The sequence below is a fragment of the Pelobates fuscus genome, chromosome 5, assembly GCF_036172605.1.
Source record: "Pelobates fuscus isolate aPelFus1 chromosome 5, aPelFus1.pri, whole genome shotgun sequence".
In the NCBI taxonomy this organism is placed as follows: Eukaryota; Metazoa; Chordata; class Amphibia; order Anura; family Pelobatidae; genus Pelobates; species Pelobates fuscus.
The window spans coordinates 357023993-357051602 of record NC_086321.1 but is presented as its reverse complement, the minus strand read 5'-3'; the positions used below and the strand labels follow the sequence as shown (position 1 = coordinate 357051602).

Here is a 27610-nt window from a genome sequence, read left to right as displayed (position 1 = left end):
TGAAGAGCTAAGAAGGAACACTCCAACCACCTAATCACTACAGTGCACTGTAGTGGTTATGGTGCCAGGAGGGTCCCAGCATTCTCTAACGTAAGCAGTCAAACCATGTGTTAATAGTTGGACTTCTTACCAGGGCTCTGTTGGGTGCCGCTCCCTCCCTATCAGCTGCTGGAAGTTCTTTCCTGGACCAAGCCTGGCTGTGCAAGGCTAGGCACAGACAGCGATCTGCTGACAACCAATGAGCTAGCCTTGTACTGCAGATGTCTTCGTTTAGAAGAGCTAATGGAAGTTCCTAGCAGAAGCTTCTGTCTGTAGAGAGGCAGGGTATTGCATCCAGTGGACCTTGGTTTTGAAGTCAAACTGTGTGACTACTTCCATGGCAGGGCACCAGGGTACCCCTGGCACCATAACCACTACAGGGCATTGTACTTGTTATGGCCCTTAGAGTGTTTCTTTTAATGTTACTGGCTACTGCAAGCCTGAAGAGTCCATGAAATTCACCAGCGCTGAATTTTGAGCTTCTATTCGCTATAGAACATTTGATATGTATCAATATAAACCATAAGTCCACTGTGTACCATGTAACCCATCCTATTAATTTAAATATGCGCTCCCTAGTGTAAACAGCTGGGCATTCCGAAGCATGCTCTACTTCTTTCCTCATGGACATTGCTTCACCTGGCCTTAATAAATTATATATTGAATGTTTTACTATGCTCACAAATTCCCTTTTTATGGCTTTAGCTAGTTCACAGAAAGTTATAAAAACATTTTTTTAAGGGTCATCCTGAACTCTTTAATCCATTGATTGATAACAATCATCCTTTAGGAATAGCTAAAGTTTAAATAAATAGTACACAATACACCATTACCCTCCAACCTTCCATTTTATTTTCAGGAGAATAATTGTACAAAGTCCTTTATTCCCCTGACATCCAAAACCCTTCTCATCCCACAAAAAAAAAAAAAAAAAGTGATCCCGATACGCCTCGCACCCATATGACTGCCTGTAAAGGAACAAGGTTGCCATGGTGACACCGCCGAATCACAACCTTGTCTGGCACAGTATGAGATGTCCATGTATGTCGGCCATTAACTCCGTTGTGATTTTGCTGGAAAGGAGAGATGGCCATGTGTATGGGAGTGGTCACTGAACAATCAGGGCAGAAAACTTCATTTGGGCCAAAAAAATAAAATAAAAAATACAAATAAAAAAAAAAAAACTAAAAAAAAAAACTAACAAAACAACCCAAAAAACAAACAAGACTGCAGTTTGAACTTTCACAAATGCACGTATGAAGGCTGGCATCTTCATATCATCTTCATTTTATGGTCCAGACTCATTTCTCCGTCCTAAGAAAGAGGGGGGGGGGGGGGGGAAAGACAGATAAAGGATGCATGTAAAACATTTTACAGTTCTAATAATTCCTAGCCTCATAGCATTCATGCAAAAAGAAAACTGGCCATAAATCCAGCTCAGGGGAGGGTGATTTTACATGTGGTCACAAATCAAGCTGTACATACTGGAAAGGTGGTGCTGTGAGGTTAGCTTCAATAGTTATGTGCAAATCTATACATATTTTGTTTCTGGTAGTTCAGATCAGATTAACTCCTAAGAGATTTTTTTTAATGAACTAACAAGAGACTTCTTAACTTGTCTTTATGCAGAAAAATCACTGGGTAAAGACATGCCACAGGATAGATATGCGACTGAACTTTCATTTTCTGAAGTTTTTATAGAGATTCATCTGGTTTTGCACTGCATTTTTGTGGTCCGTTGAAAAGCTCTCCATTAATAAATGCTTGATTCCCGTGCCTTGTTTAGCATATTAAAATATGACCATACCGTTCAGTTTGCTCTGCCCAAAGATACTGCCCAAAGTACTGAAAAATATTTCCAGGGAAACTGGATGCCTAAACTTTGCATTTTCACCTATCGCTACAGAAAATTAAGAAATTAAGAAATTAAGAAAATTAAGAAATGACTGAAGACACTTGGCAAAATAAGGTCTATCCATAAAACTTTTTTTTTTTGGCTAGTTATTAAACTAGAAACTGGTAAAACTAGGAGAATGCAGTGTCAGGTGAAGCATGAAAGGGCTATTATTTGTATTTACTGTTCAGACACATTGCTGCTTTTCTTTTTAAAATGGACAGGACTGCTTGGGAAGAAAAAAAAAAGTCTGACACTTCAATTACAGGAATCGTGATAATAAAAAAACTGCAACCATGTTAGCTTTATATCAAGTCAGTTACTTTATAAAATGTAGGGACTCTATAATCTGCATAAACGATAGAAAAGATTGTACAACAGTGCATTCTAGTGAAATTAGAATCTAGAAGGTTGTAGGAATGCAAGACATACAGATTTTTCATGTTCATCAGAAAGTTTCAGACAGTTGTGTTAACACTCAGTCGTTCAATTGTGCCTGAAAAAAGCATGCGTTGGAAAATATACCGATGTACGGTTAGTAGGCAAGGTATTATAGTAAGCCGCTACTTTCCCAGGGAGGGATAATGGGAAATGGCTCAGAATTAGGGTATCCAGTTCAGGGGTTATTAACCAATATCAGGTATTTCCAAGAACAGAGGGATTGCACATTGTGAGCCATTCTAAAAAAAAAAAAAGTTATTTTTCCAATCAGGCTATTTGGCCCAAATGTTGTAATTCTTTAAAATTCTAAGTCTGCCGAATACATTCCTCTTTGCATTGCTAAACTGGCCTTCCATGTGCCAGAAGATTAAGACAGTAGTTATCTTTAAGTTTCAGCTAATGTTACAAGTGTTAGAGACACACACACAAAACACAATCTCAAGCGCTCAAATGGTTAATGGCTGTAGAGTATACGGAGAAGCACTCAGATGGAAGATGGTGAACATTGCAGTCAATTTGATGGTAGGACGTATTAAAAGGCATGCAAGCAAGTAGGTTTGAAGAATGGTTATCGAATAAAGCAGGTTTGAAAAGGCAGCCTTACTTCATGGATTGCCCCACGATTACCGAAGAGTTCTATACTTTGCCAGCCTACTGCTCTGCTCAGCTGCAGTCCTGAGTTGAAAAAGGTAGGAGAAAGAAAAGGCAGGAAGGAGGAAGTGAGAAAGCTCAAGATAAAAGCAAGGGAGATGTGGAGTGGAGTCAGAATAAAGACACTCCACATGAACAAGAGTATTCTAAGAGAGGAATTTCTATGAAATATTTTGAAGGTATATGCTCATCTAAAAATTAATTAATACAATTTTAAAGGACATCGGTGATCTCCAGTGTGAGGGAGACTGTAGCCCTGTAAGTGTTGATGAACTACAACTTGCACAATCCTCGGCCTACGTACATCGAGTGCTGGCCAGTGTAAAGCTGCAGTGTGCTCCATCCTTGGATTACCTATTGTTACAGTCATTAACTCAGTGGGGAGAGGATAAAGCTAGCATTTTAGTTTTATACACACAGTGGGACAGATACCTGTAAGAGACTCTAAAATTGATTACCTTTTGACTGCTTTTTGAGCAAGCATGCGGTTTCCTGCCAGGAAGGTGATTGTCCCCAAAATCGCCAAGTACTTCAGGGTCTGAAACATGTCCAGTTGTGTCCAATACACGTACATCAGGCCCAACATAGCTGTAAGGCATACAAAGGCATGTGATAATGGATTTATGAAGCCAGCAAACACTCAAGTACAGTAAGCTAACCTGATCTCACAAGAATATTTAAAAATCAAACACACACACACCAGAAGGGTCTAAGCACAGCTCTGTAAGTGATTAGCACAACAAACTCAAACACTGAAATTACACTTACACCAGCACAAAAACACTTGTTTATGTTTTAACACTAATACCTTTAGCTGCCTACCACCTTGGAGATGGCATTACAATAGGTCCCCACGAGGAGACCTCATGCAATCTATATACCCATCCACTGCCTGGTTTCCCAACAGCCTAATGTGAAGAAGCAAAGACTTCACTTTCTTGCTGTGTGTACTGAATGCTTTCACCACATATAAACACACAAAGTTTATATATTTACGACCATGTAAATCAACAAAATAGGTAATCTTGGTGCCACAGACTAGACCAGAAAGGATTGCGGCTCCATCCAGCTAGGGTGTATATAGGTACGAAAGGATATAAGGATCCCCAAGAGAATGTGTGCACTGCATAGTTCCACATCAATATCAGTTTTGACCTGTACACCTTCCCAGATTTACAGAGGGGATTACTGCACATACCTGCATGTCCCAGGTGAAAGATAAGGGTGCTGGGAGAGAAGCTGAAGTTGGAGATATTTACGCCCACTTTTATCCACTGTGGAAAGAAAATATCCATTAGAAAGCAATATAAAGTGACTACTGTTCTGATATTTATTGTTTTTATTGATTTCCCCCCCAATTTATTAAAAATCTGGTATGCCAATAGTCAATGTTCGTGAATTAGACAATTTCTTTGTCACCCCCCCCCCTCCATCTCCCAAGAAATTGGCCAGCAAGACACTGGCTTCATTGCCAACTCCTTGGGTGTCAGAACCGGGTGACATCTGTGACTATTCCTAAACCATAATCCAAAGAAGTGGAGAGCTCTACTTAGTTGGATGGTATATTTGGTGCTGAAAATCATAATCACTTTTGAAACTGCTACGAGATCATTTATTTGATTTAATTGTATCATTAAGAAAATTGATAAAAGAAAAAGAAGGTTAACATAAGTTAGGTATGGATATTTTATGTTCCTATATACCTCCAATAAAGTGAAAGAGGCAACCAGGAAAGCAAATAAAATAGTTAAATAAATATATAAAACTGCAACTACATGTTCTCTTTTTTGTGACAGAGAGCAGCCTACAAGTAGGTTCTATTCTCACCGGCCACTAAATCCTAAGTATACGTAACGAGCCATAGACCATTCTGGAAGTCAATTAATTAAATCGATAGGCGAGAGAAGTTACTTTTTTTTTTTTTATAGTAAAATCTATTCTTCTGATAAAACGTCTTCTTATATTTAAATTAAAGTGCTGTGTCCAATAACAGGTAAATATCAAGACAAAAAGTCAGTGTCGGACACTTTCAGATTGCAGAGAAAATTTATTTTGCTCACCTTTTCTCAGTCTCGCCGTGTCTGGCCCCCACATCCTTGTTGGAGATCACCAAGCTCAGCCAATCCAAGATGCTATTGCACATGCGTGGCAAAATGCTGCGCCAGTACGCAACTCCTTAAAGAGATGCATGAATCAATGCATCTCTATAAGGAGCGTAGAGCATCTCCATGCAGAGGTGTTACTAAGCAGCAATGTAAACACAGTTTTTCTCTGAAAAGGCAGTGTTTACATTAAAAAGCCTGCAGGGACAGGCTATAGATACACAAACAACCGCATTAAGCTGCAGTGCTTCTGGTGACTAGGGTCCCTTTAAGATATTGGATCAAAGCCCACCCATGATCTGCACTCCCTCTGACAGGGACTAAGCCTGATAAGAAAAAGTTACTGCAACAGCAAGAATGAATGAGGCCTGTAACAAGGGTTAAAGTTACGGCCCTTTTTCCCCCCCCAAACGGTTTAGCAATATATCACTCACAAGGATGAATAGCAGCAGCAGAGGAGAAAGGACTAGCGCAGTGAAGGTTGTGGATACAACATTAGGAGGTCTTTTCTCAGGCTCTCTGAATAAATGCTGGAAAGAAAATAGAGAGCATAGATTAACTTGAGTGGACATTACACACAGAATCCATTAATTTAACTCAAAAGATCCTACAGGCAATGGTGACATCAACCCCTACAATTTAATTTAAAAAAAGTGCTTTTATAATGCATGAATTTGAAGTTCCCACAAAACTCCCCACCATTTAACGCGATGCTGTGGATGCTTTGCCTACTATGTATAGCTCCATATCTTAACATAAGACTAAGAAGGGCAAGGCAACAGCAAACCTTTAGCACACTGGAAGAGGCTGTTAAATACTGACCTAGGTTTCTAGAGGGTTTATTTTTTATATCTAGGGCCTTCTCGTCACTTCTGTTGCTCTTTGTCCTTATGCATTAGCATACCCACCTGAATATCTTGCTTGGGGGTAAACAGGTTTTTGGACTGGATCGGAGTTGGAATGTCCTCTTCAGGGAACTTAATGACCAAATCAGCCTGAAAAAAGGAGACAAAATTAAAATCTCATGCCAGCCATCTCTCATTGAAATTTTTTTTTACAAAACTAAACAGTTTTCTTAAAATTAAAACAAGTCCCATGTGCTCTGCAGAGACACCAAGAGTGCACAGTTATACAGGATAAATACAGTAAAGGAGCCCCTTGAGCTTATACAAACACCACAAGTGCTCCATACATGGACACAGCCTGCATTGTGTACTCACCAACTTCAAACTATAACTTGCTCATAAAATCCACACATAATGATTAACTCAAGGATAAGCCTTCCCAAACTATATCACCAACAGAACATTTAAGCAGACATACTATGTTCCACAAGATGGGGTTCTCCAGGGTGGCATCTCCAATGATCAGGTAGAGTGTGTATGTTCCCGATGCAGAGTCGAACTCAGACTTCCTCTCAGATGGATCAAGCTCAAACCTATAGATGTTCTTACTGTCTGGCTCAGCTACAAATACAACTTCCTGTCCGGTCTTCGGGTTGTGCAGTCGGACAAAGGTCTGTGGGGATGTTAAGGAAAAGAAACATGTAGCAACACAAAGAGTCCAGTGTCATATCACAAAATTATCTACTATACAGAAAAGAAATAAGAGGAATACTCAAGGAACCAGGTATATATTACTTCATATTCAATGGGCAAAATTAGCTACAAATAAAAGGACACTATAGGCACCCAGATCACTTCATCGCATTGAGCTGGTTTGGGTGTAGTGACCGTGTCCCCATAAAGCTGCAATGTTAATTATTACAATTTCTGAGAAACTGCAATAATTACATTGCAGGGTTAAGACAGCCACGAGAGGCACTTCCTGCTTTTTAGGAGACTTTCGGTCGCCTGATACTGGACATCCTCATTACGAGCAATTTGACATAAATCTGAAGCATTGATAATGCGAAATTAGCACTAATGTATAATCAGTGTCAATTTGGTCAAACCCGGACGACAGACTAGCGGAAAGTACCGGGCTAACATGCCTGCAATAAGCCAATGTTCTCAGACACTGATAATGATAAGTGTAAATTCCTCATAATTTTGACAGACAGAGGCAGTTACTGGACACTGAGAAGAGCCCCAGTTCATAAAAAGTTTAATATTGACACTGGAGATTCGATTTAAGGACTAGACAGTGGGGGAGTAACTTCAATACTGAGGAGTTCTAAAACATAAGAATGCTTAAAGACACAGAATATACCCGGATTTAGTACCTGGTGTGGTGTGAGAGTAGCCCCTGTGTTCACATCTGTGAGCTGGAAGGACAAGGCAAAATTCTGGTGGCTATCAGCAGTGAAGGATCCTTTAGCTTTAGAGGGGTACACTACCCTGCAGAAAAGGAAACTGTCAAAATTCTGTCTCTTGACCCTGTGTCCCCATAGACACATCATTAATACTGGATTCTTTACCTGGCAGTCTTTGGAGACATACTTTGGTCTTTGTCTACAATGGAGAGGTCAACATTTCCTATTCCAACCTCTGTGGATACTTTCACTTTGAGCTGTGAGAGAGGAGAAAAACATTCATACATTTTATACAAAAAGCCTCTTTGGGGACAGGGCCTAAGTAGACTTGCTTTCTATAAGCTCCCCAATACTCAACTCAATTTTGAGGCGGACTGTGACCTAGCGCTGGAATCGGATAAGCTAAGGAAGTCAGTGTTCGGAATACATCTTTCAAGTGTACTTTTAAACTTTACTGTAATCCAACACCATGACATTTTCTCTGGAGCAACTGTTCCTCCTTCCACCCATGGTAATAACAGGACTGATTATCACTGGTCCAATCCAGTGTCTCTCACAGAGAAGCGCTGAGAATTTAGGACAGACTTGAAGCATTCATCAAGCTCTGCAAATCCAATGCTTCTAATAAAGAAGCACTTAATCCAAAACTTCATGAAGAGAAAGATTAGAGGGGTTTGGGGTTATTATGCGGTGCATTAAGCTGAATGAAGGAGCACTATGGAAACTATAACCATTTAATCTCACTAAAGTTGTTGGGTGACTGTAGTTCCAGGGCGATGTCCTTTGTTTTTTCTCAGGGTCCCCAGGAGCCTGCAAATTTTTTCCTTTCTGTTTAGAACTACAATTTAAAATCAATAAACATTTATAATAATGTATTTTTTTTAAACAAAAAAATAAACCACAAAATTGAATCAGCTTTCTTTTAACAATTAATCTGCGTAATATTTCTAAAAAAAACATTTATATACCAAGTTCCACTTCATTTAATATTCACACATTTAAATCTGTAGAAGACATCCTGTGGCTCTACACAATCTAACTCAACTATTTCTACTGCTAGTTCGCTCATCTAGCTGTCATATCAAGAGCCTCAGATATTTGACAAGGGACGGAGCAGTCTTATCACTTGCCGTGTCCTCCAATTACACACTAGCAGTCCAAGTGGGTCATTAGTGCAATTAGCGTAGTACGTATCAAATGATTTGGGGTTTGGAAAGCTCTCTAAAATGATATCCTGAAGCATGATTGCGTGACCTGACAGATTAATTGTTTATGTCAGACAAGGGGCTGGGACAGGTTAGAGCAAGCAGCAGCAGCAGTTCTCTGTCCAACATAAGACTATGGCACCCGGCAGGCGCAACTACATTTTAGGAGAAGCAGCAATTGACCTGCCCTAGGTAATGGCCACTCACCTCCACTTGGCTTGCCAGGTAGCGGCTGTCTCCCTCCACACTAATTGAAAAGTCATAATAACCACTGGCAGGTTTGGTCTCCATGAAGTTTAGTTCAAAGGCGTCACTGTGGAAAGGAAAGAAAGGGATTAGACGAGAAGCCACACAAAGCAGAGACATAGCAATAGACAGGGTGGGGGATATAGGAATGAAAGAAACGGACTAAACCATGAGAAAGCCAGTGAGAAGGTGTAGGTGATCTAAAAGGTAAACAGGTTCATTTAAACAGCCTGTTTAGTGAAAGGGAAGTTTACTTTGCATCCACTTCTGCTTCATTTCGATTTGAAAACCTAACAACATTAGGAATGTGACTTTGAGATTGAGCGCCAGGGAAAGTGGAGAGATTGGTTAAAATGTAGTAACATGCATTGGTAATACAGAGACACATTCTTGCCTTCCTTACCCAGATGCAGAGAAGGTGGTCTGTTGAAGGACTGTGGCTTTGGTGCTGGATGATTTGGCATAATTGACTTTCACTTTGGCTTCAGTCAGAGACTGAGATAGGACATTTGTAACCCGCAGCTGTAGTTAGAGAAAAGGCAGGCTTAGGGCACAACCGGTAGATGGAGGACACAAATTGCCCTCTTAGACATCATAATATTAGTAGTAGTTCCCACAACTTAAAGGGTTACTCAAAACATCATGATCACCACTGCCTTTAGAAGGGGCCATGATGGCATTTCTGCTTCAAGCACTGCACATAAGGAAATATTTGCACCCCTATCACATGTGACTTTGGTAGACCAGAACTCTGTTCTAGACTGTCAAATGTCAATTCAGCACAAAAAAATATGTCCATTGTCCGCACACAATGCACGCTGACAGATTTAATTAGCTTTTCGTAATTAGCACATGTGTTCCCTCCTTTGCCACTCTAGGACGACAAGTGTCCTAGGAGGCCAGATTCGACTCCTAGAATGAAAGTGCGTAAACATGCTCCCATGCAGGACTTTGCCCTAGTTATCCCGTCACTCAGTAACCATTGAACAAATCCTTGCCTATATTCCCTATTACAATACACACTTTGCTCTAAAACATACCACAAGCACAATCTCAAAATGTTAGTTCCTTTCAGTACACTTACTCGTAGGAGGGGTTGTTTATGGGATACAGCAGCAGGACCGTCGGGTATCACAACAAGAGGGATGTGGTAGCGGTTGTGTGATAGAGCAGAAGCTGCCAATGCCACACTGAATGCTTCTGAGTGGGATTCAAAGTTCTTTCGGCTGAAGATAGCATTCATTAACTGGACGATTTGTTCCTGGAAGAAAGGAGATGAATTAGATTAAGGTGGTTCTGAAAAGAACATTGAGAAATGGTACTAGTAGAAAGATCTACTCACCTCTTTCAGTGCAGGCTCCACGCCAACATGGTCAGAAAGTCTGTATGTAGCAGCCACAAAGAGAGCAGTGGCTTCCAGCCCTTCTTCAAACTGTAGGTACTGACCACCCAAATCATCAAGACGTGCCACCAAATCCTGAGTAAAGGAGGGGGAAGTCATTCTTAAACATTACAAGACTATAAAAAAATAAATAAGGAAATAAAATGGGGATTGGGGCTTCAAGCAAAAGTATAAAATGAAGAAAAATTTAATTTTAAAAAAGCACTTACATTATTTAGGTACTGTAACAATATGTTAGAAATATACCATTGTTTTACACTATTTTCTCACATTATAGGGACAAATTTAACGTGCTATTCTTAAACAGCTGCATCGAAGTATTGGAAATGTAAACAAATTCTGCAAGTGGATGTAAAGGGCATATTAAACAATCCTCCTGTAGGTTAGCAAGAGTGCACAGAGAAATTGATGCATGACAGGTGATAAATCTGAAGTCTTAGCAGCATTTCCAGCAGTCAGGTTTCTGCATGCCTTCTATATCACTGTAAAAAGTTGAAACCTGCAAATCTCTGTGCTAAAATATGGCCGGCAGTCCACTGCACCCTGGCACATACATGGGAAGACAGCGAAAAGGTTTTCGTCCATTGGGAAAAAGTGATTTTTCTTTACTTATGCTAGTTTGCCTTAACTGATGATGGAATGCAAGCAAAATGCTAGAATATTAGAATTGACATTTTAATGCTCATGGGAGTATCCTTAAAGAATGATAGAATTATGGATTGGCTTTTTAGTATTGGTTCAAAGGCCAATTGAAGGCCTTGAAAACACACATGGGAGATTAACAAAAGTCATCAAACAAGGCCTGAGGTTTTACAGCTGACACGAAAAAGGAAGTTGGGAGAGGCACAGGGTGAAATAAGCACATATGATCTGTTTTTTCTTTGAACTATAGTGAGTGAAAAGCTTAGCTGCTAAGTTACCTAGGTGTCATGCACCCCCCTTCAATAATGTATATATGAATATTATAAGGGACGGTAGGAGTCTACCAACCTCTATCTCTTCCACGATCCCCCGCATGTCTGCTTGCTGGGACAGAAGTGATGCGGTCAGCAGTGCTTCGATGGTTCTGCAGAGACAGATGTGTGAAGGTATATCCCGTTACTGGCAATGAAGGGGTTATCAAACAAAGCAGAATCCCCAGAACAAAAGGACTGGCACATTAATCACAAAACTATTGTCTCTCTCAATAGCTCCATTATGTAGAATGTATTTCCATACACAAGATGCCTCATCTTACCAATCACTCCCTTAAAAGGACCACATGTACCTCTTATGTGGGAAGAATCCCAGCCCAAAAGGTAAATTTTCCTATATTCATCTGACAGCCTCATTTCCATCATAATGGAAAGGGTCTCCCTGGGGAAGCGGAGAGAGACCCGGCATTGTCACATCGCACAACGATAGGATGACAGACCTGCCCATATGGGATTACTACAAGTTAAGGAATTATAGGTATGACAGTTTCATACTGTCACTTGGGACACAGCAATTAGCTCTACAATGCATGTTTAAAAGGGGTCTTGTATACTGCATCTGCATTCTTACTCAGAATTAAACATGTTGTTTAGCTTCCCCATTTATATGGAGATTAGAAATACTCATTAAATGTATAAAGGAGCCTTGCATGTAAAGTGAGTCACATTAACTTGTCACAGGTATTTGTACACCATCAGCTGTTGGGAGTCTTGCCCCAGCACAGTTCTCTCCATGAAAATGACCTCACACCAGTCTAAAGAGGCACTGACTTGGCTTTAGTCATTAGCAGAGTCACTAAAAACTTTATTCACACAAATCAGTTTAAGACAGGTTCATATTTTCTTCTAAGAAAGACAGAATACATTTGGCTGCAATAAAGTGTTTTTTTTAAAAATATGATCGTATTCATTGTAAACGTGTCCATCTTGGAATTGTATCTTAACCAATAACGCTACAAAGTTTACAAATGAAACAAAAATGCTGATTAGAGCATGCATTTCTAGATCTTGGAATTTTGGCTCCTTGAGGACAAATAAAAAATGGTTAATGGATTATAATCTCTAATGCAAAACTGATAAAGGGCTATGTGGTGATACATACGGACCCAACAGCATTCACAGAGAACCCTTTCATTAGTACCTGCCTATAAGGTCCTAACAAAAACCCACTTTGTGCTGCTATCCAGAAAAAACATTCAACCTGTTTGATTTAAAATACAAAGTTCTTCAAGTTATACATTGAGGAAAATAAAATTACTGTGAATTAATGAGCTAAAGGTCACATGTCTTGCAGGCTGCACAATGACTACTAAATTGCCGATTTAATCAGGTCCATTTTAGAAAATAACATTATTATAAAAAGGAGAGGAAGGTGCTATGAAATTATCATATTAGATGGAAAATGCCTGAAGTTAAATAGAAGAATATTCGAAGTCCGGAGAACCTATATTTAACTGCATTTATGTAGTCAAGGTCTGGCAAGAAGCAGCAATTAACTCAGTCATCCACAAACATGTGGACGACCAGTCAAACCTCAGATAAGTAGGACAACAAATTTAAAATCTCCAATAAATATGCATATTAAAAGGTTATACGTTGCATAATTTCAGAGCCTTGTCAGAATTCTGGGCACTATAAAGCAGAATAACAGCAGTGTCTGTACATGGTAGAAGTTTGTCGGATGCGACTTGTGGGGGCATTCAGATGCACTCATATCCAACTGCGGCAGCCATATTTCTAAGGTATATTTTGTTATGCGGCTGCATGGCAGCTATGAAATATTTGCAGTATCGCGGGGCTCAGTGTTATATTCCCAAGCCAAATGTAGCGTTACAGAGCAAGTTGCACTCTTCTAAGGCTTCCACAACATTACCATCTACATGTCTTAGCCCAGGAACCATTATAAAATATCTGTATACATCCAGCAGCAATACCTTCCCTATTTACACAATTAACAATGTTTTAATATATTTACATATTACCCGTCTGGTATTCCTGGTCAAGATCACTTGACTTCAGGGATCATCGCTATAAACATTTAAAGTCGTACAAAACAATGGAAGCATTGACACAGGGTGCATTAGAGTTGGTATTTAGAGGAACACTATAGCGTTAGGAATACAAATATGTATTCCTAACACTATAGAGCCCATGTCACCGTTTAGGTGACTAGAGCTCTGTTCCGCAGCGAATAAATGGTTAATCCAGCGCCAGGCTCTCTCGGCACTGGTGACCTCTCCTCCTCCATCGACGTCAGATTCCGAGTGGAGCCGAATGCGCGGCCAGGGGCGCGCCCGCTTTAAACTCGCCCATAGGAAAGCATTACTCAATGCTTTTCTATGGGGATCTTTTTTGACACTGGACACCGTGAGAACGTCCAGCGTCAAATAAGTGCTATTTACTCTGTGTAAATCGCGGAAGCGGCCTCTAGTGGCTGTCAGGGAGACGGCCACTAGAGGCTGGATTAACCCTGCAGTGTAAACATAGCAGTTTCTCTAAAACTGCTATGTTTTCAGCTGCAGGTTTAAAACTAGGGGGACCTGGCACCCAGACCATTTCATTGAGCTGAAGTGGTCTAGGTGCCCACAAGATATTTTAGAGTGTACTTTTTTAGGTCACACAAAGTTTGTAAGGGCTCTTAAAAAGCACACAGCAGCACATTAGGTTGAAGTCCATGGTGAACGCAATCACTAATACAAACCACGCTCACACAATAGTGTTACAAATACTGAAACTTACGCAAGCACATTCTCCTCCTTGCTGAGCCGAGTGGTGAGGGCCCCAACTACTTCCTGGGAGGCCAGTGGAAGACCAAAGCCATTGAGGGCTCCCACTGCATGATAGATCTGATTGACCGTGGAGTCCTCACTTACTGCTCCAAGCAACAAGTCTCTGGTTTCATTGGAGATTGTCACCTATAGGGACAGATATAGTAGAGACTTAAAAAAAAAAAAAAAAGAGAAAAAGAATAATCTACTTTTAAACAAAGGCATGATTACCTACAATATATTGGCCGGTTGGGAAGTCCCTACAGTATTTTCTAACTATGACAGAGTAAACCACCAGATAGGATTCCAGTTAATCTCACTCACCTCGCAGTTGGACAAGGCTTGGCTGGACTGGGCAGCATAAAATAGTGAATCCACACTACCATGATCCACCTTCGAGCGGATGAAATCACACGCAGTCTAGGAAAGAGAAATCATAGATAGGCTAGGTCACAAAGTGCCTATTTGTTGCTGTGGTTTTAACATGCATCTTCATGCAAACAGTTCATGGCGGAATTACAGAACATAACTTGTCTTAAACACAGTGCAGAGAGTTTATCCAACTATAAGGACTATACATCTATTTATATATGGAAGCTGCCATGAGTTTACACAGCAGAACCAGAGAGCCATAACTCAGTAAAATAAATATTTTACACATTAGCCTGCAATTTTTTTTTTACAATATACAAATTCAATTAATACATTATCGGACAATCTCAATCTGAAGTGAAGGACCTAATGCTATACAAAGTGGTAGCTGGAAACTGAAATATGATAAAAGACACAGACATGCTGCTCTAGAGTATAATCCAAAAAAATTTGTGCATTACACAATTAAGAAAATACTAAATCATCAGTTTACTTTAAGGGGAGATTGCCACAAGTCTTACAGGAAAAAAAATATCTGAGAGTCATCTCAGATCTCTCTGGCCTGCTCCAATGAGCGATGAAGGACCAGTGAGGCAATTTATGTGCCATACTCCCATGGCACATAGCTTTTCCCTAGCTGTATTTGTTAAGGCACACAAATGCATGGTAGTGTATCTCCTAAATAGCGTAGAATGAGATAGTCTGTACATCAGTCACATAAGTAGATTGCAATAATAAAATTTTTTTGTTAAAAACCCACACACAACAACACACCCATCAAGTTCTTCTGAAACCTAAAATGGATCACATTAAAGGGACACTATAGTCACCAAAACAACTACAGCTTAATGTAGTTGTTCTGGTGAGTATAATCGCTCCCTTCAGACATTTTCATGTAAACATTGCCTTTTCAGAGAGCAGTGTTTACATTGCCCCTAGGGACACCTCCAAGTGGCTACTCCTTAGATGGCCACTGAAGGCTGCACAGTAAGCAGCCCTGCCGTTCAGCGTCCCCACGCTCTGCATGGAGACGCAGAATTTTCCTCATAGAGATGCATTGATTCAATGCATCTCTATGAGGAGGTCCTGATTGGCCAAAACGGCATTTGGCCACCGCCCCTGTGCCGATTTTAGCCAATCCAATGCTTTCCCTATGGGAAAGCATTGGATTGGCCAAAAATCAACCATTTCGATTATGTCTCAAAGGGGGCGGAGCCAGCACTGGCAGACCCGCGTAGCGCTAGAAATAAGGGGAGCAAGCCAGCTAAATTTAGCACTATAGGGTCAGGAATACATATGTGTTCGTGACCCTATAGTGATCCTTTAAAGGGACACTATAGTCACCAGAACTACAGCATTAATGTTAAATGCTCCCTTCAGGCATTTTCACGTAAACACTGCCTTTTCAGAGAAAAGGTAGTATTTACATTGCCCCTAGGGACACCTCCAAGTGGCCACTCCTTAGATGGCCACTGGAGGGGCTTCCTGGCTCAGGGCTGCACAGTAAGCAGCCCTGCCATTCAGCATCCTGATTGGCCAAAAAGGCATTGGGCCCTGCCCCTGTGCCAATTTTAGCCAATCCAATGCATTGGATTGGCAAAAAATCGGCCATTTTGATAGTGTCTCAAAGGGGGCGGAGCCAGCGCCAGCAGACCCGCGCGGCACTGGAAATAAGGCGAGTTTTATACTTTTATAGAAGGCAAGCCACCTAAATGGAGGGTTTAGCACTATAGGGTCAGGAATACATGCGTGTTCGTGACCCTATAGTGAGCCTTTAAGCCTCATATCATTCTTGTTATGCTTCTAAAAAGGAACAGAGAGCAGGACTTAAAATAATTCTGGTATTAGTTTAGAACAAAACAAAGTGCTCTACGTAGAAGCATAAAAGGAATTACAGCTCCACCTAGTGGAGACTAGAATAAGAGCTTGTGTTAGGGAGGTCCTGGCAGTGAGTTTGCCTTCATGTAAGTGGCAATCTTCAAGTTAAACAGTATTGATATTGCTCACTTAACCCGGTAGCTACGCATGAAGCATAAAGACTGCTTCAGTGACACTCTATATAACAGCAATGTGTGCAAGTGCAATGCATTCTTATAACACAGTATCAATGCAAGTCAAGCAGCCAGGTTAAAAAGTTGACTTGGAGGAAACGTTCATTCTTCAACAATACCCCCTCCCTCCCCACCAAAAAAAAAATAAATGTTTTTTTTTTTTAAACTAAATGAAAGGTTTACTGTTCAAATAAAGTGAGATAGTGATTAGTCTCCATTTAAAGATATCCCTAATATTAGGTTTGAAGTTTTACAGGAATAAGATGTGCAGCACCTACAGTTCACTAAAATTACAACCTCCCATACTCGTATTCAATAGAAAGCTAGCTTACCTGTTCATCGAGCACACTGGCACCAAGATGGTAAAACCCTACAACATAGTAGTAAGCAGATTCCAGGTCTGTTACGGGACGTTCCAAGAAATTCTTTAGCCGCTCCACATCATCTCGGCTCAGGTAGTGACTGGGGGACAAGGCTAGGGTACTGGCTAAGAGTGTGAAAGCCCAGATGAAAACCAGATGTCGAACTGAAAAGAAAAAAGAAATATTGTGTTTTATTACAATAGTCTGCGTAACTAATGCAAAGCAAACCAATTACGTTTAATGATGTCTCAACTTGTCCTATAAACTTAGCAGTAGTTTATGGTTCAAATAGTACTGCACTTAACAATATTTCAATATATCACATAGGTTTGATGGAAAATATCCTCACTCTGGAATCAGCACAACAGCTGTTATTGATTTACACACCGCTTCATTGACAGTTTTGTGAACAGAGCTATAACCTGACAACCTAAACTTTGCAGCTGGGTCCTTGCACGTAGCATGTATGGGAACATGGGTTTTCATAGCATGCACACACCACACAGATACATGAATGGGCAGAGGTGTCAGTATTTAAAACAACTGTAATAAGCAAATAAGTTCTGGGAGACAGTAGATCTCCATGGCCGAGTGTAGGTTGCTATGGTGCCTGGAATGTCCTTAAACCTGTCCTGTGGTTTGCAAGAAAGTAAAATCGTACAGCCTTCTGGCTCAAGAAAAAAAAACAAAAAATCACTAGGATCCCTTTGTAAAACGAAAATGCAATCTTAGCATGTTCCTTTCCGTCCAAAAACAAGCAAAGGGGTGCTCTTAATTTACCTATTGCGTATTGGGGTGAAGGGTTAGGGCCCTATGAGTTGCCAATTTCTCTACCACATATATTGTTGGTGCTAGGGTAATGTACCAGTAGATGTCGTTGATTATTAATTAGTAGGTATTGCTGTCGATGACACCAAGAAAGTCTCACCAGATTCCATGTTGAATTTTAATAGTGGTACACAACTTACTATGACTGGTTCACCTCCCATCTGGCCTCACTCAACCTCCAGCTAATCTCAAACAAAACGGTGTAGTGAAATAAGGTGTGTGGGTGTAAAGACATCTCAGTTATTTTGGGTGACAGTTCTCCCATCTCCTACATTACACGTACACAGCAGGCCAGACTGAACATCTGGGGTTAGTGTATATTTCTTGCAGTAAGGACTTCAGTCTCCTTTGTAAATGTTTTATGTTCTCTGTCGTCATGAGCTTAAATTTTAGTGGGGACAAATTGAAGTGCAAATTAATTGGAGTTAACTGCTGATTATCAGTGCTCTCATACATTGTGCTCTGACGTGTATTTTCACAAGGTCTACCAACATCAAAAGGGAAATACAAATGTTCACTTTACTGGCTCACTGTGCTTAGATGATGACAAGCTACACCTCACCGATGAAGCCCAAAGAAGGCAGAAACAATCATCTTTGTTAATATTTAGTTACTAAACGGTCCTTGTTTGTGGGATCTGTCCATTATGCAATTGGTATGGGTGGAGTGGGGGACTAACTGAAGAGCAAGATTCGGAGACATTGGTATAACAGGTCTTCTGCAGTGACAGCTTCAGGGGTCCCCTAGCACAAACATACAGCACACTGAACCACTGGGTCCTGGACGCGTACAGAGTCAACTTGCTGCTTTGCAGCCTATGCAAACCTGTCAGGGAAGATCCTTTTATCCCTCTGACCGACAGAAACACAAACCATAGTATCTCAGCTTTTCATGAACAATTTGCCTTTTGGACAAACTAGCTCAGCAAGGTTTGAACTCAATAGTGGTATTTATCAAGCAGAGTGTCCAGTTTCTGTGTGACAGCATTTTGGATCTGGACTGCCCTTTTGGGTGGGATAAGTCTGTAGTGCAAATGGTTCAGATTCTCTCTATAATGGCACAGGTGGGCTTAAAGGGACACTATAGTCACCTGAACAACTTCAGCTTAATGAGGTTGTTCAGGTGAGAACTATAGCTCCCTGCAGCCTTCCTCATGTAAACACTGTATTTTCTGAGAAAATACAGTGTTTACATTGAAAGCTAGGAACACCTCAAGTTGCAGTCACTCACAGTGAACCAGAGGGACTTCGGAATTAGAGGCATAATATGCCTCCATCCACTCAGATCTGCTGTCAGCAGAGCACAGGGCAGCACTGTGCACAGCATCCTGTGATTCAGTATCTCCTCCATCTGCATGCAGACACTGAACCTTCCTCAAAGATTCATTGATTCAATTCATCTCTATGAGGAGATGCTGATTGGCCAGGGCTGTGTTTGAATCATGCTGGCTCTGCCCCTGATCTGCCTCCTTGTCAGTCTCAGCCAATCCTACGGGAAAGCATTGTGATTGGATCAGGCTACAACTTCTGATGATGTCAGCAGACTGTTTTTTTAGGCAAACAGCATGCAGATCTACAGATTCTGGCTTGAATACAGTAAGATTTGTACTATATTTATGGAGGCATGAGGGGGGGGCTAGATGGTGGTGTTAACACTACAGGGTCAGGAATACATGTAGTTGCACTGGTGACTATAGTGTCCCTTTAAAAAAAAAAAAAAACGTCCTTAAGAGACCACTAAAGTCACCCAGATTACTTCACCTCAACGAACAAACGGTAGAAACTGCAACGTTTATATTGCAGGGTAAAACACCTCTAGTGGCTGTTTTCCTGATGGCAACTAGAGGCACTTCAACCTCCAGAGCCGAGTGAACCTCAGTTCTGGAACCAAAGCCTACTCATAGCAGCATTTGACTGCAGGGGAGCGGTGTTTGGCTGTGCACGAATATCTCCAATCCAATGCTTCTCTATGAGAAGCATAGGATTGGAAAAGTTTACGGAAGAAGATATCAGCAGGCATGATGAGAGGGCAGCTGCAGCAGAGAAGCCTTTGTGCTGGAAATGAGACAAGTAATCGGTAGTTAACTTTAACAGTTGCAGAGCAAACGGGATGAGGAAACTTAACGAATTTTGGAAAATACATCAGTGTCTCTTTAAAGCCTTATTTTAGATGGAAGTTGGATATTCATCTGTAATTGGTATGATGTGTCAATATTTATAGGTTTAAATGCTATTCAGAAGAGTATGTAAAATAGGACTCTTAATAAAGACCTATTATTTGTAATGATTGTGTGGGTTCAATTCAAGCTACAGAGCTCAGTGACATGCTGCAATTAAACTGTAACAGTTCATCACTCAAAAGAAGGTGTTTATAACTCACTTATTGATAATCAGAACTGCCCAATTTCTGTAATGTGGAGAAATACATTTTTTTTTTTTTTTTAATAAGCGAGTTAATATTTTTGTCCTGCCCTCTCCCTCAAGTATTCTCAGTCTAGTCTGTTGTCTTACTCTTCAAACTACCTCCTTTGCTCACAGAGTCATTCACAAAGTCCAAATGCACAATGATTAGCGAATATAAACCATCCAGGCTTCTCATGAGCTACCAATGCTCAGAAATTGCAATAGAGCCCCTAAATTACAGAGAATGTAGACTAAAATTCCACCCGATGCAACTTAATGGCAGAACTGGACAATTGAAATAGAAGACTAAATAACAAAAATACAGTGATCATTAGACAGAATTGGCAATTTCAGGAAACATCACTATAGAAAGCTTTGATTAATGTTGTTTTAAAGGGACACTCCAGACCCCATAAGCACATTAGCTTGTTGAAAAGCTTAAATGTCCTATATTTTTGTTTTATAAAAAGTGCAGATTTAATTAATTAATTATACTGGATACACTCCCTGTCTTTTCAAGCAGGGAACAAGGTCCTGTTACTTCCTGATTCGGTTAACTTAGTTGCACTGAACTCAAGAGGCAGCAATTGCCCAGAGCACCTGTCTTGCAAAGATTTCTCATTGAGCTGCGTTGGGAAGTCTGATTGAAAAGTCACAAAGTTTGGGCGGAGTTAGAAGAGGAGGGCTTGCAAAGGCTGCAGACAAGAGAACTGCACGTTTTGCAAGCTGTTTTTAGATATAAATGCATAATTAGCGTATATACTCGAATATAAGCAGAGTTTTTCAGCACAATTCTTGTGCTGAAAAACCCCAACTCGGCTTATACTCGAGTCAATAGTCTGTATTATGGCAATTTGCATTGCCATAATACAGACAGGGGCTGTCAGAGAGTTTACTTAACTCTCCTGCAGCTCCTGTCAGCTCCCTCCTCCTCCGCGCAGTCTGTGCAGCTCCCTCTGTCAGCTCCCACTGTCTCGTGAGAGCCGCGGCTCTCGCGAGACTTACACTGGGAGCTGACCGAGGTGCTGAACGGACCGGCGCAGAGGAGGGAGCTGACAGGAGCGGTAAGTAAACTCTCTGACAGCCCTCTCCTCCCCCCCACTGAACTACCAATGCCACTAGACCACCAGGGAAGGAGCCCCCCTCCCTGCTATGTATAAAGCAGGGAGGGGGGACGAAAAAAAATAAAATAAATAAATATTACTAATACAAAATACATATTAAAATAATAAAAAAAAAAAAATTAAATAAAATAATAAAAATCATAAAAAAATATTAAAATAATAATAAAAAAAAAATTGCCCACACACACACGCTGCACTCATGCACACACGCTGCACTCATGCACACACGCTAAATAAATATTCAATTAATATAATTTTTTTAGGATCTAATTTTATTTAGAAATTTACCAGTAGCTGCTGCATTTCCCACCCTAGTCTTATACTCGAGTCAATAAGTTTTCCCAGTTTTTTGGGGTAAAATTAGGGGCCTCGGCTTATATTCGGGTCGGCTTATACTCGAGTATATACGGTAAACTCGTGCAAGTTTTCATTTAGGGTATATCTACTAAATCCTTTTCTATTTTATTTATTTTCCATTTTGGTAGTGGAGTGTCCCTTTAATAAATAACTACCAGGAGAAAATACTTTATACTCCACAGAGGGGCTCAATATATCACAATCAAAATATGAAATCATTGAAAAAAAATTTTTTTTCCTATCCATTTGCCGCTGGCTACTTGCACTTTAAGTATGCAAACAGTGCAGATTTCTGTAGGTAAGCCTGAAAAAAGCAGATCCACGTATTTGCAAATTTGCGCAGAGAATTAGGTTGAAGTGTAGTGTCTAATAAATATGCAAATACACATATATATATATATATATATATATAGTATTTGCAAAGTCCCCAGGCAGTAAAATCGCCACTGGGGGTCCGGTGGCCACCATCTTTCTCGCGCTGCTCCTCAGCATCAGGAGCCAACGTCACTGCTGTAATCTCACACTAGGTGGGGTGACAGGGGAGTATTATTTTTTTTTTTTTACTTTTGCAAAAAGAAAGGGGCATGGGAAACCAACTAGCAAAAAATATCTAATAATGGCAGGTTGACAATGAAACAGAGAGCATTCATTACCACATGGAGTGTGTGTAGGGTATATTATTCCCAAATAGGGATAGAGAATGGCATAATCAAATTCATAGTTTGAACATTTTCACTATCAAATAAAGAGAATATCACTATTCATTTAAAATTTGCATAGATTTTATTTTCTAGAGAATTCAAAACACCCAGAAGAGCTGACTAGCAAACCAAAAGTAAACAGGAAAGAGGTCATCCTAAACTTGGAGAATTAAAGAGGTGCTGTTCACCCAGAGCTTGAATAGATCAGGTAGTTATTTCATAGCAAAAGGAATAAACAAATATGATTCTGAATTGTTCTATTTGCAGATCAGAATCCACAATTCAGCTCAACAGCAATCAGTAAGTAGCTAAACAATTTTGATCAATCAGTGATCGCCTAAACATATGTGTGGCATACAATGTGATGCATACTTACATTACAATGATTTCCTTTAAAAATTACTTTAGTGTTTGTTGTGTCCACAAATGCTAGAAACCGTTCCAGCACTAAATAAGCAATTGTAGTAATATTTTCTCCTGCTATCAGAAGTAACATTTATTTTTGGAAATGGTAGTCAAAACTTAGCTAAACAATGGCAGAGGTCGCAATCTGCATACACCTTAAATTACATCCTCATCTCACTAGAGTCACTTGTTGCTTGCTGTCTTTGCTCTGGCATCTGTCCCTTCTAGGGGTGTCCGATTCACCATATTTTCCGTGAGTTCTATCAATTCTACATGTGTATGAGCAGAATATGCTGCTGTGTAGTATATGGCATAAATCCCTAACATTTAGACCCCCCCCCCCATACTATACAACAATTTACTTTTCTTCAATCCCCCACCGTGTTCGACACTTCACTCTTAGCTAATAGAGAAGCATTGTTGAGTCTATTCTGCATGTGCAGCAATCCACATCATAGAGATGCATAATCCAAATGCATCTCCATGCAGAGCATGAAGACACGGAATGTTGCAAAAATTGCAAGTCCATAATAGGAAGCACACCTGGGGGTGGTCTGAGTGACAGACACTACAGGTGTCCTAAGGGAGCAATGTAAACACTGCTTTTTTCAAGTGTTGCAGCAGTCTTGTTACACCAGGACAACTACATTAGGCTGTAGTGCAAGCATGGCAAACTCGCAGCCCACAAGGACCATCTTTGCGGCCCGCTGAGCCGCGAGTACATGCTGGTGTTATAGCAGAGTAGGCACCTGCTTTCCCCAAATTGCAGGTGCCTACTCTGCTAACACTTACCCGGCCAGGTAGGAAGCAGGACGCTGGCAGCCAACGAGGGAGCTCAGTGTTCCTGCTCCTCACTGCTCCCTCGCGCGCGTCATCTGAAGTGAAGCCAGAATATGATGTCATATTCCGGCACCCTGCATCACTAAACCACGCGAGGGAGCAGAAGGATCTCAGGGAGATGCCCCACATCAGCTCCATAAGGTAAGGAGCAATAAAAAAAAAAAGTATGTGTAAGAGTGTGTGCGCGTGTCTGCCTGCGAGTGTGTGTGTGCGTGTCTGCCTGCGAGTGTGTGTGTGCGTGTCTGCCTGCGAGTGTGTGTGTGCGTGTCTGCCTGCGAGTGTGTGTGTGCGTGTCAGCGGGAGGATCAGATTTGTCACAGGGTGGCAGAGGGGGGTGCTGTGGTTTAGTAGGAGGAGGAGGCTGGGATTTAGTAGAGGGGGATGCTGGGGTGGGGGGGGGTTATACTGTACTTTTTAAAATAAACCTACGTTTCTATGAAAATTTACAGTATTTTTTTGCGGCCCGATACAGACTTTGAGTTTGATATGCTTGCTGTAGTGGTTAAGGTACCATGAATGCCCTGGCACGCCTCCCCCCCACATTGTAAGCAGTCAGAATTGTTTTATTATAGCTTAGCTCATTGGCAGAGCACATCACCAGATTGCTCTCAGCCAATGAGCCAAGTGCGCGCGCACTCTCTCTCTCACCAAAGAGAAGCAGTTCTAGCCATGACGTTAGGAGTGAGTTAATTAAATGTTTCACCAAATAAGTTGATAATTTTGTATGACCCGCAAATTATGTTTTAAATATCCAAATGGCCCTTGGCAGATAAAAGGTTCCCCACCCCTGTCCTAAAAGTAAGCAAGTGCCACCAGAAACCTTAACAGTTTTATTCCAATGACATTTTCAGAATGAGAATTGTGAGAGCTCCATGAGTTGAGAGGCAGTAGACAGTGAGAAAGACACGTGGGTAGACAATGACACCCAATAAGTGGGCTCTGTCACTGTCTGATACCCAGCACCTACCTATACAGACAGGGGGCTCTGTCACTGTATAACAGCCATCAGCTACCTATACAGGGGGCTCTGTCACTGTATAATAGCCATCAGCTACCTATACAGGGGGCTCTGTCACTGTATAATAGCCATCAGCTACCTATACAGGGGGCTCTGTCACTGTATAATAGCCATCAGCTACCTATACAGGGGGCTCTGTCACTGTATAATAGCCATCAGCTACCTATACAGGGGGCTCTGTCACTGTATAATAGCCATCAGCTACCTATACAGGTTATTCCAATGACATTTTCAGAATGAGAATTGTGAGAGCTCCATGAGTTGAGAGGCAGTAGACAGTGAGAAAGACACGTGGGTAGACAATGACACCCAATAAGTGGGCTCTGTCACTGTCTGATACCCAGCACCTACCTATACAGACAGGGGGCTCTGTCACTGTCTGATACCCAGCACCTACCTATACAGACAGGGGGCTCTGTCACTGTCTGATACCCAGCACCTACCTATACAGACAGGGGGCTCTGTCACTGTATAACAGCCATCAGCTACCTATACAGGGGGCTCTGTCACTGTATAATAGCCATCAGCTACCTATACAGGGGGCTCTGTCACTGTATAATAGCCATCAGCTACCTATACAGGGGGCTCTGTCACTGTATAATAGCCATCAGCTACCTATACAGGGGGCTCTGTCACTGTATAATAGCCATCACCTACCCACCCAGGGGTCTGTGTCACTGTCTACTACACATCACCTATCCACTCAGAGGCATCTGTCACTATGTAATACCAAATAAGTGGGCTTTATTATATAATGACAGATACCTCTGAGTGGATAGGTGATGTGTAGTAGACAGTGACAGGGCCCCCTGGGTGGGTATTACACAGTGACAGAGCCCCCTGGGTGGGTAGGTGCTCAGTATCAGACAGTGACAGGGCCCCCTGGGTGGGTATTATACAGTGACAGGGCCCCCTGGGTGGGTAGGTGCTCAGTATCAGACAGTGACAGGGCCCCCTGGGTGGGTAGGTGCTCAGTATCAGACAGTGACAGGGCCCCCTGGGTGGGTATTACACAGTGACAGGGCCCCCTGGGTGGGTATTACACAGTGACAGGGCCCCCTGGGTGGGTATTACACAGTGACAGGGCCCCCTGGGTGGGTATTACACAGTGACAGGGCCCCCTGGGTGGGTAGGTGCTCAGTATCAGACAGTGACAGGGCCCCCTGGGTGGGTATTATACAGTGACAGGGCCCCCTGGGTGGGTAGGTGCTCAGTATCAGACAGTGACAGGGCCCCCTGGGTGGGTAGGTGCTCAGTATCAGACAGTGACAGGGCCCCCTGGGTGGGTAGGTGCTCAGTATCAGACAGTGACAGGGCCCCCTGGGTGGGTAGGTGCTCAGTATCAGACAGTGACAGGGCCCCCTGGGTGGGTATTACACAGTGACAGGGCCCCCTGGGTGGGTAGGTGCTCAGTATCAGACAGTGACAGGGCCCCCTGGGTGGGTATTACACAGTGACAGGGCCCCCTGGGTGGGTATTACACAGTGACAGGGCCCCCTGGGTGGGTATTACACAGTGACAGGGCCCCCTGGGTGGGTATTACACAGTGACAGGGCCCCCTGGGTGGGTATTACACAGTGACAGGGCCCCCTGGGTGGGTATTACACAGTGACAGGGCCCCCTGGGTGGGTATTACACAGTGACAGGGCCCCCTGGGTGGGTATTACACAGTGACAGGGCCCCCTGGGTGGGTATTACACAGTGACAGGGCCCCCTGGGTGGGTATTACACAGTGACAGGGCCCCCTGGGTGGGTATTACACAGTGACAGGGCCCCCTGGGTGGGTATTACACAGTGACAGGGCCCCCTGGGTGGGTATTACACAGTGACAGGGCCCCCTGGGTGGGTATTACACAGTGACAGGGCCCCCTGGGTGGGTATTACACAGTGACAGGGCCCCCTGGGTGGGTATTACACAGTGACAGGGCCCCCTGGGTGGGTATTACACAGTGACAGGGCCCCCTGGGTGGGTAGGTGCTCAGTATCAGACAGTGACAGGGCCCCCTGGGTGGGTAGGTGCTCAGTATCAGACAGTGACAGAGCCCCCTGGGTGGGTAGGTGCTCAGTATCAGACAGTGACAGAGCCCCCTCGGTGGGTATTACACAGTGACAGGGCCCCCTGGGTGGGTATTACACAGTGACAGGGCCCCCTGGGTGGGTATTACACAGTGACAGGGCCCCCTGGGTGGGTATTACACAGTGACAGGGCCCCCTGGGTGGGTAGGTGCTCAGTATCAGACAGTGACAGGGCCCCCTGGGTGGGTAGGTGCTCAGTATCAGACAGTGACAGAGCCCCCTGGGTGGGTAGGTGCTCAGTATCAGACAGTGACAGAGCCCCCTGGGTGGGTAGGTGCTCAGTATCAGACAGTGACAGAGCCCCCTCGGTGGGTATTACACAGTGACAGGCCCCCTGGGTGGGATGGTGCTCAGTATTAGACAGTGACAGGGCCCCCTGGGTGGGTAGGTGCTCAGTATCAGACAGTGACAGAGCCCCCTGGGTGGGTAGGTGCTCAGTATCAGACAGTGACAGAGCCCCCTGGGTGGGTAGGTGCTCAGTATCAGACAGTGACAGAGCCCCCTCGGTGGGTATTACACAGTGACAGGGCCCCCTGGGTGGGTAGGTGCTCAGTATCAGACAGTGACAGAGCCCCCATTGGTGGGTATTACACAGTGACAGGGCCCCCTGGGTGGGTAGGTGCTCAGTATCAGACAGTGACAGAGCCCCCTCGGTGGGTATTACACAGTGACAGGGCCCCCTGGGTGGGTAGGTGCTCAGTATCAGACAGTGACAGAGCCCCCATTGGTGGGTATTACACAGTGACAGGGCCCCCTGGGTGGGTAGGTGCTCAGTATCAGACAGACAGTGACAGGGCCCTTGGTGGCTATTACACAGTGACAGGCCCCTGGGTGCCGGGTTTGATGGAATCCCATAACACCGAGTCAGGGGGGGATCAGGCACCGCAGTAATGGCTGATCCCGCGGTTACAGTATGACGCACTGAGCAGAGCGCGGACACTGTGACCGAGACTCCGCTCCCCGCCATTCATTACCCACAGGCCAAGCGATCTACTCACCCGCCGCCATGTTGCTGGATCCCTCCCCTCTCCACGTCACGGACACAGACTGCCCGCTACTTCCTGTGGGCGGGCCCAGACGGAGCCAAAGCTTCTCGCG

The 27610-nt window shown here is 42.8% G+C and overlaps 1 protein-coding gene across 2 annotated transcripts; it reads right to left on the bottom strand.

The window, feature by feature from the left end:
• Positions 1-868: 868 nt before the first annotated feature.
• On the bottom strand, positions 869-27610 carry RPN2 (ribophorin II). Of its 2 annotated transcripts, XM_063455982.1 has the most exons (18): positions 27511-27610; positions 16732-16925; positions 14301-14396; positions 13948-14123; positions 11225-11300; positions 10175-10309; positions 9917-10093; positions 9236-9354; positions 8794-8899; positions 7547-7638; positions 7352-7466; positions 6451-6645; positions 6036-6122; positions 5562-5657; positions 4224-4299; positions 3484-3613; positions 2979-3049; positions 869-1353 (listed from the first exon to the last, which is right to left on the bottom strand). In XM_063455982.1, the coding sequence occupies exons 1-17, from the start codon at positions 27518-27520 to the stop codon at positions 2998-3000; spliced, it is 1932 nt and encodes a 643-aa protein (XP_063312052.1). In that variant the 5' UTR covers positions 27521-27610; the 3' UTR covers positions 869-1353; positions 2979-2997. The 2 variants fall into 2 exon arrangements, with proteins under 2 accessions (XP_063312052.1, XP_063312054.1); XM_063455984.1 differs by lacking the exon at positions 2979-3049.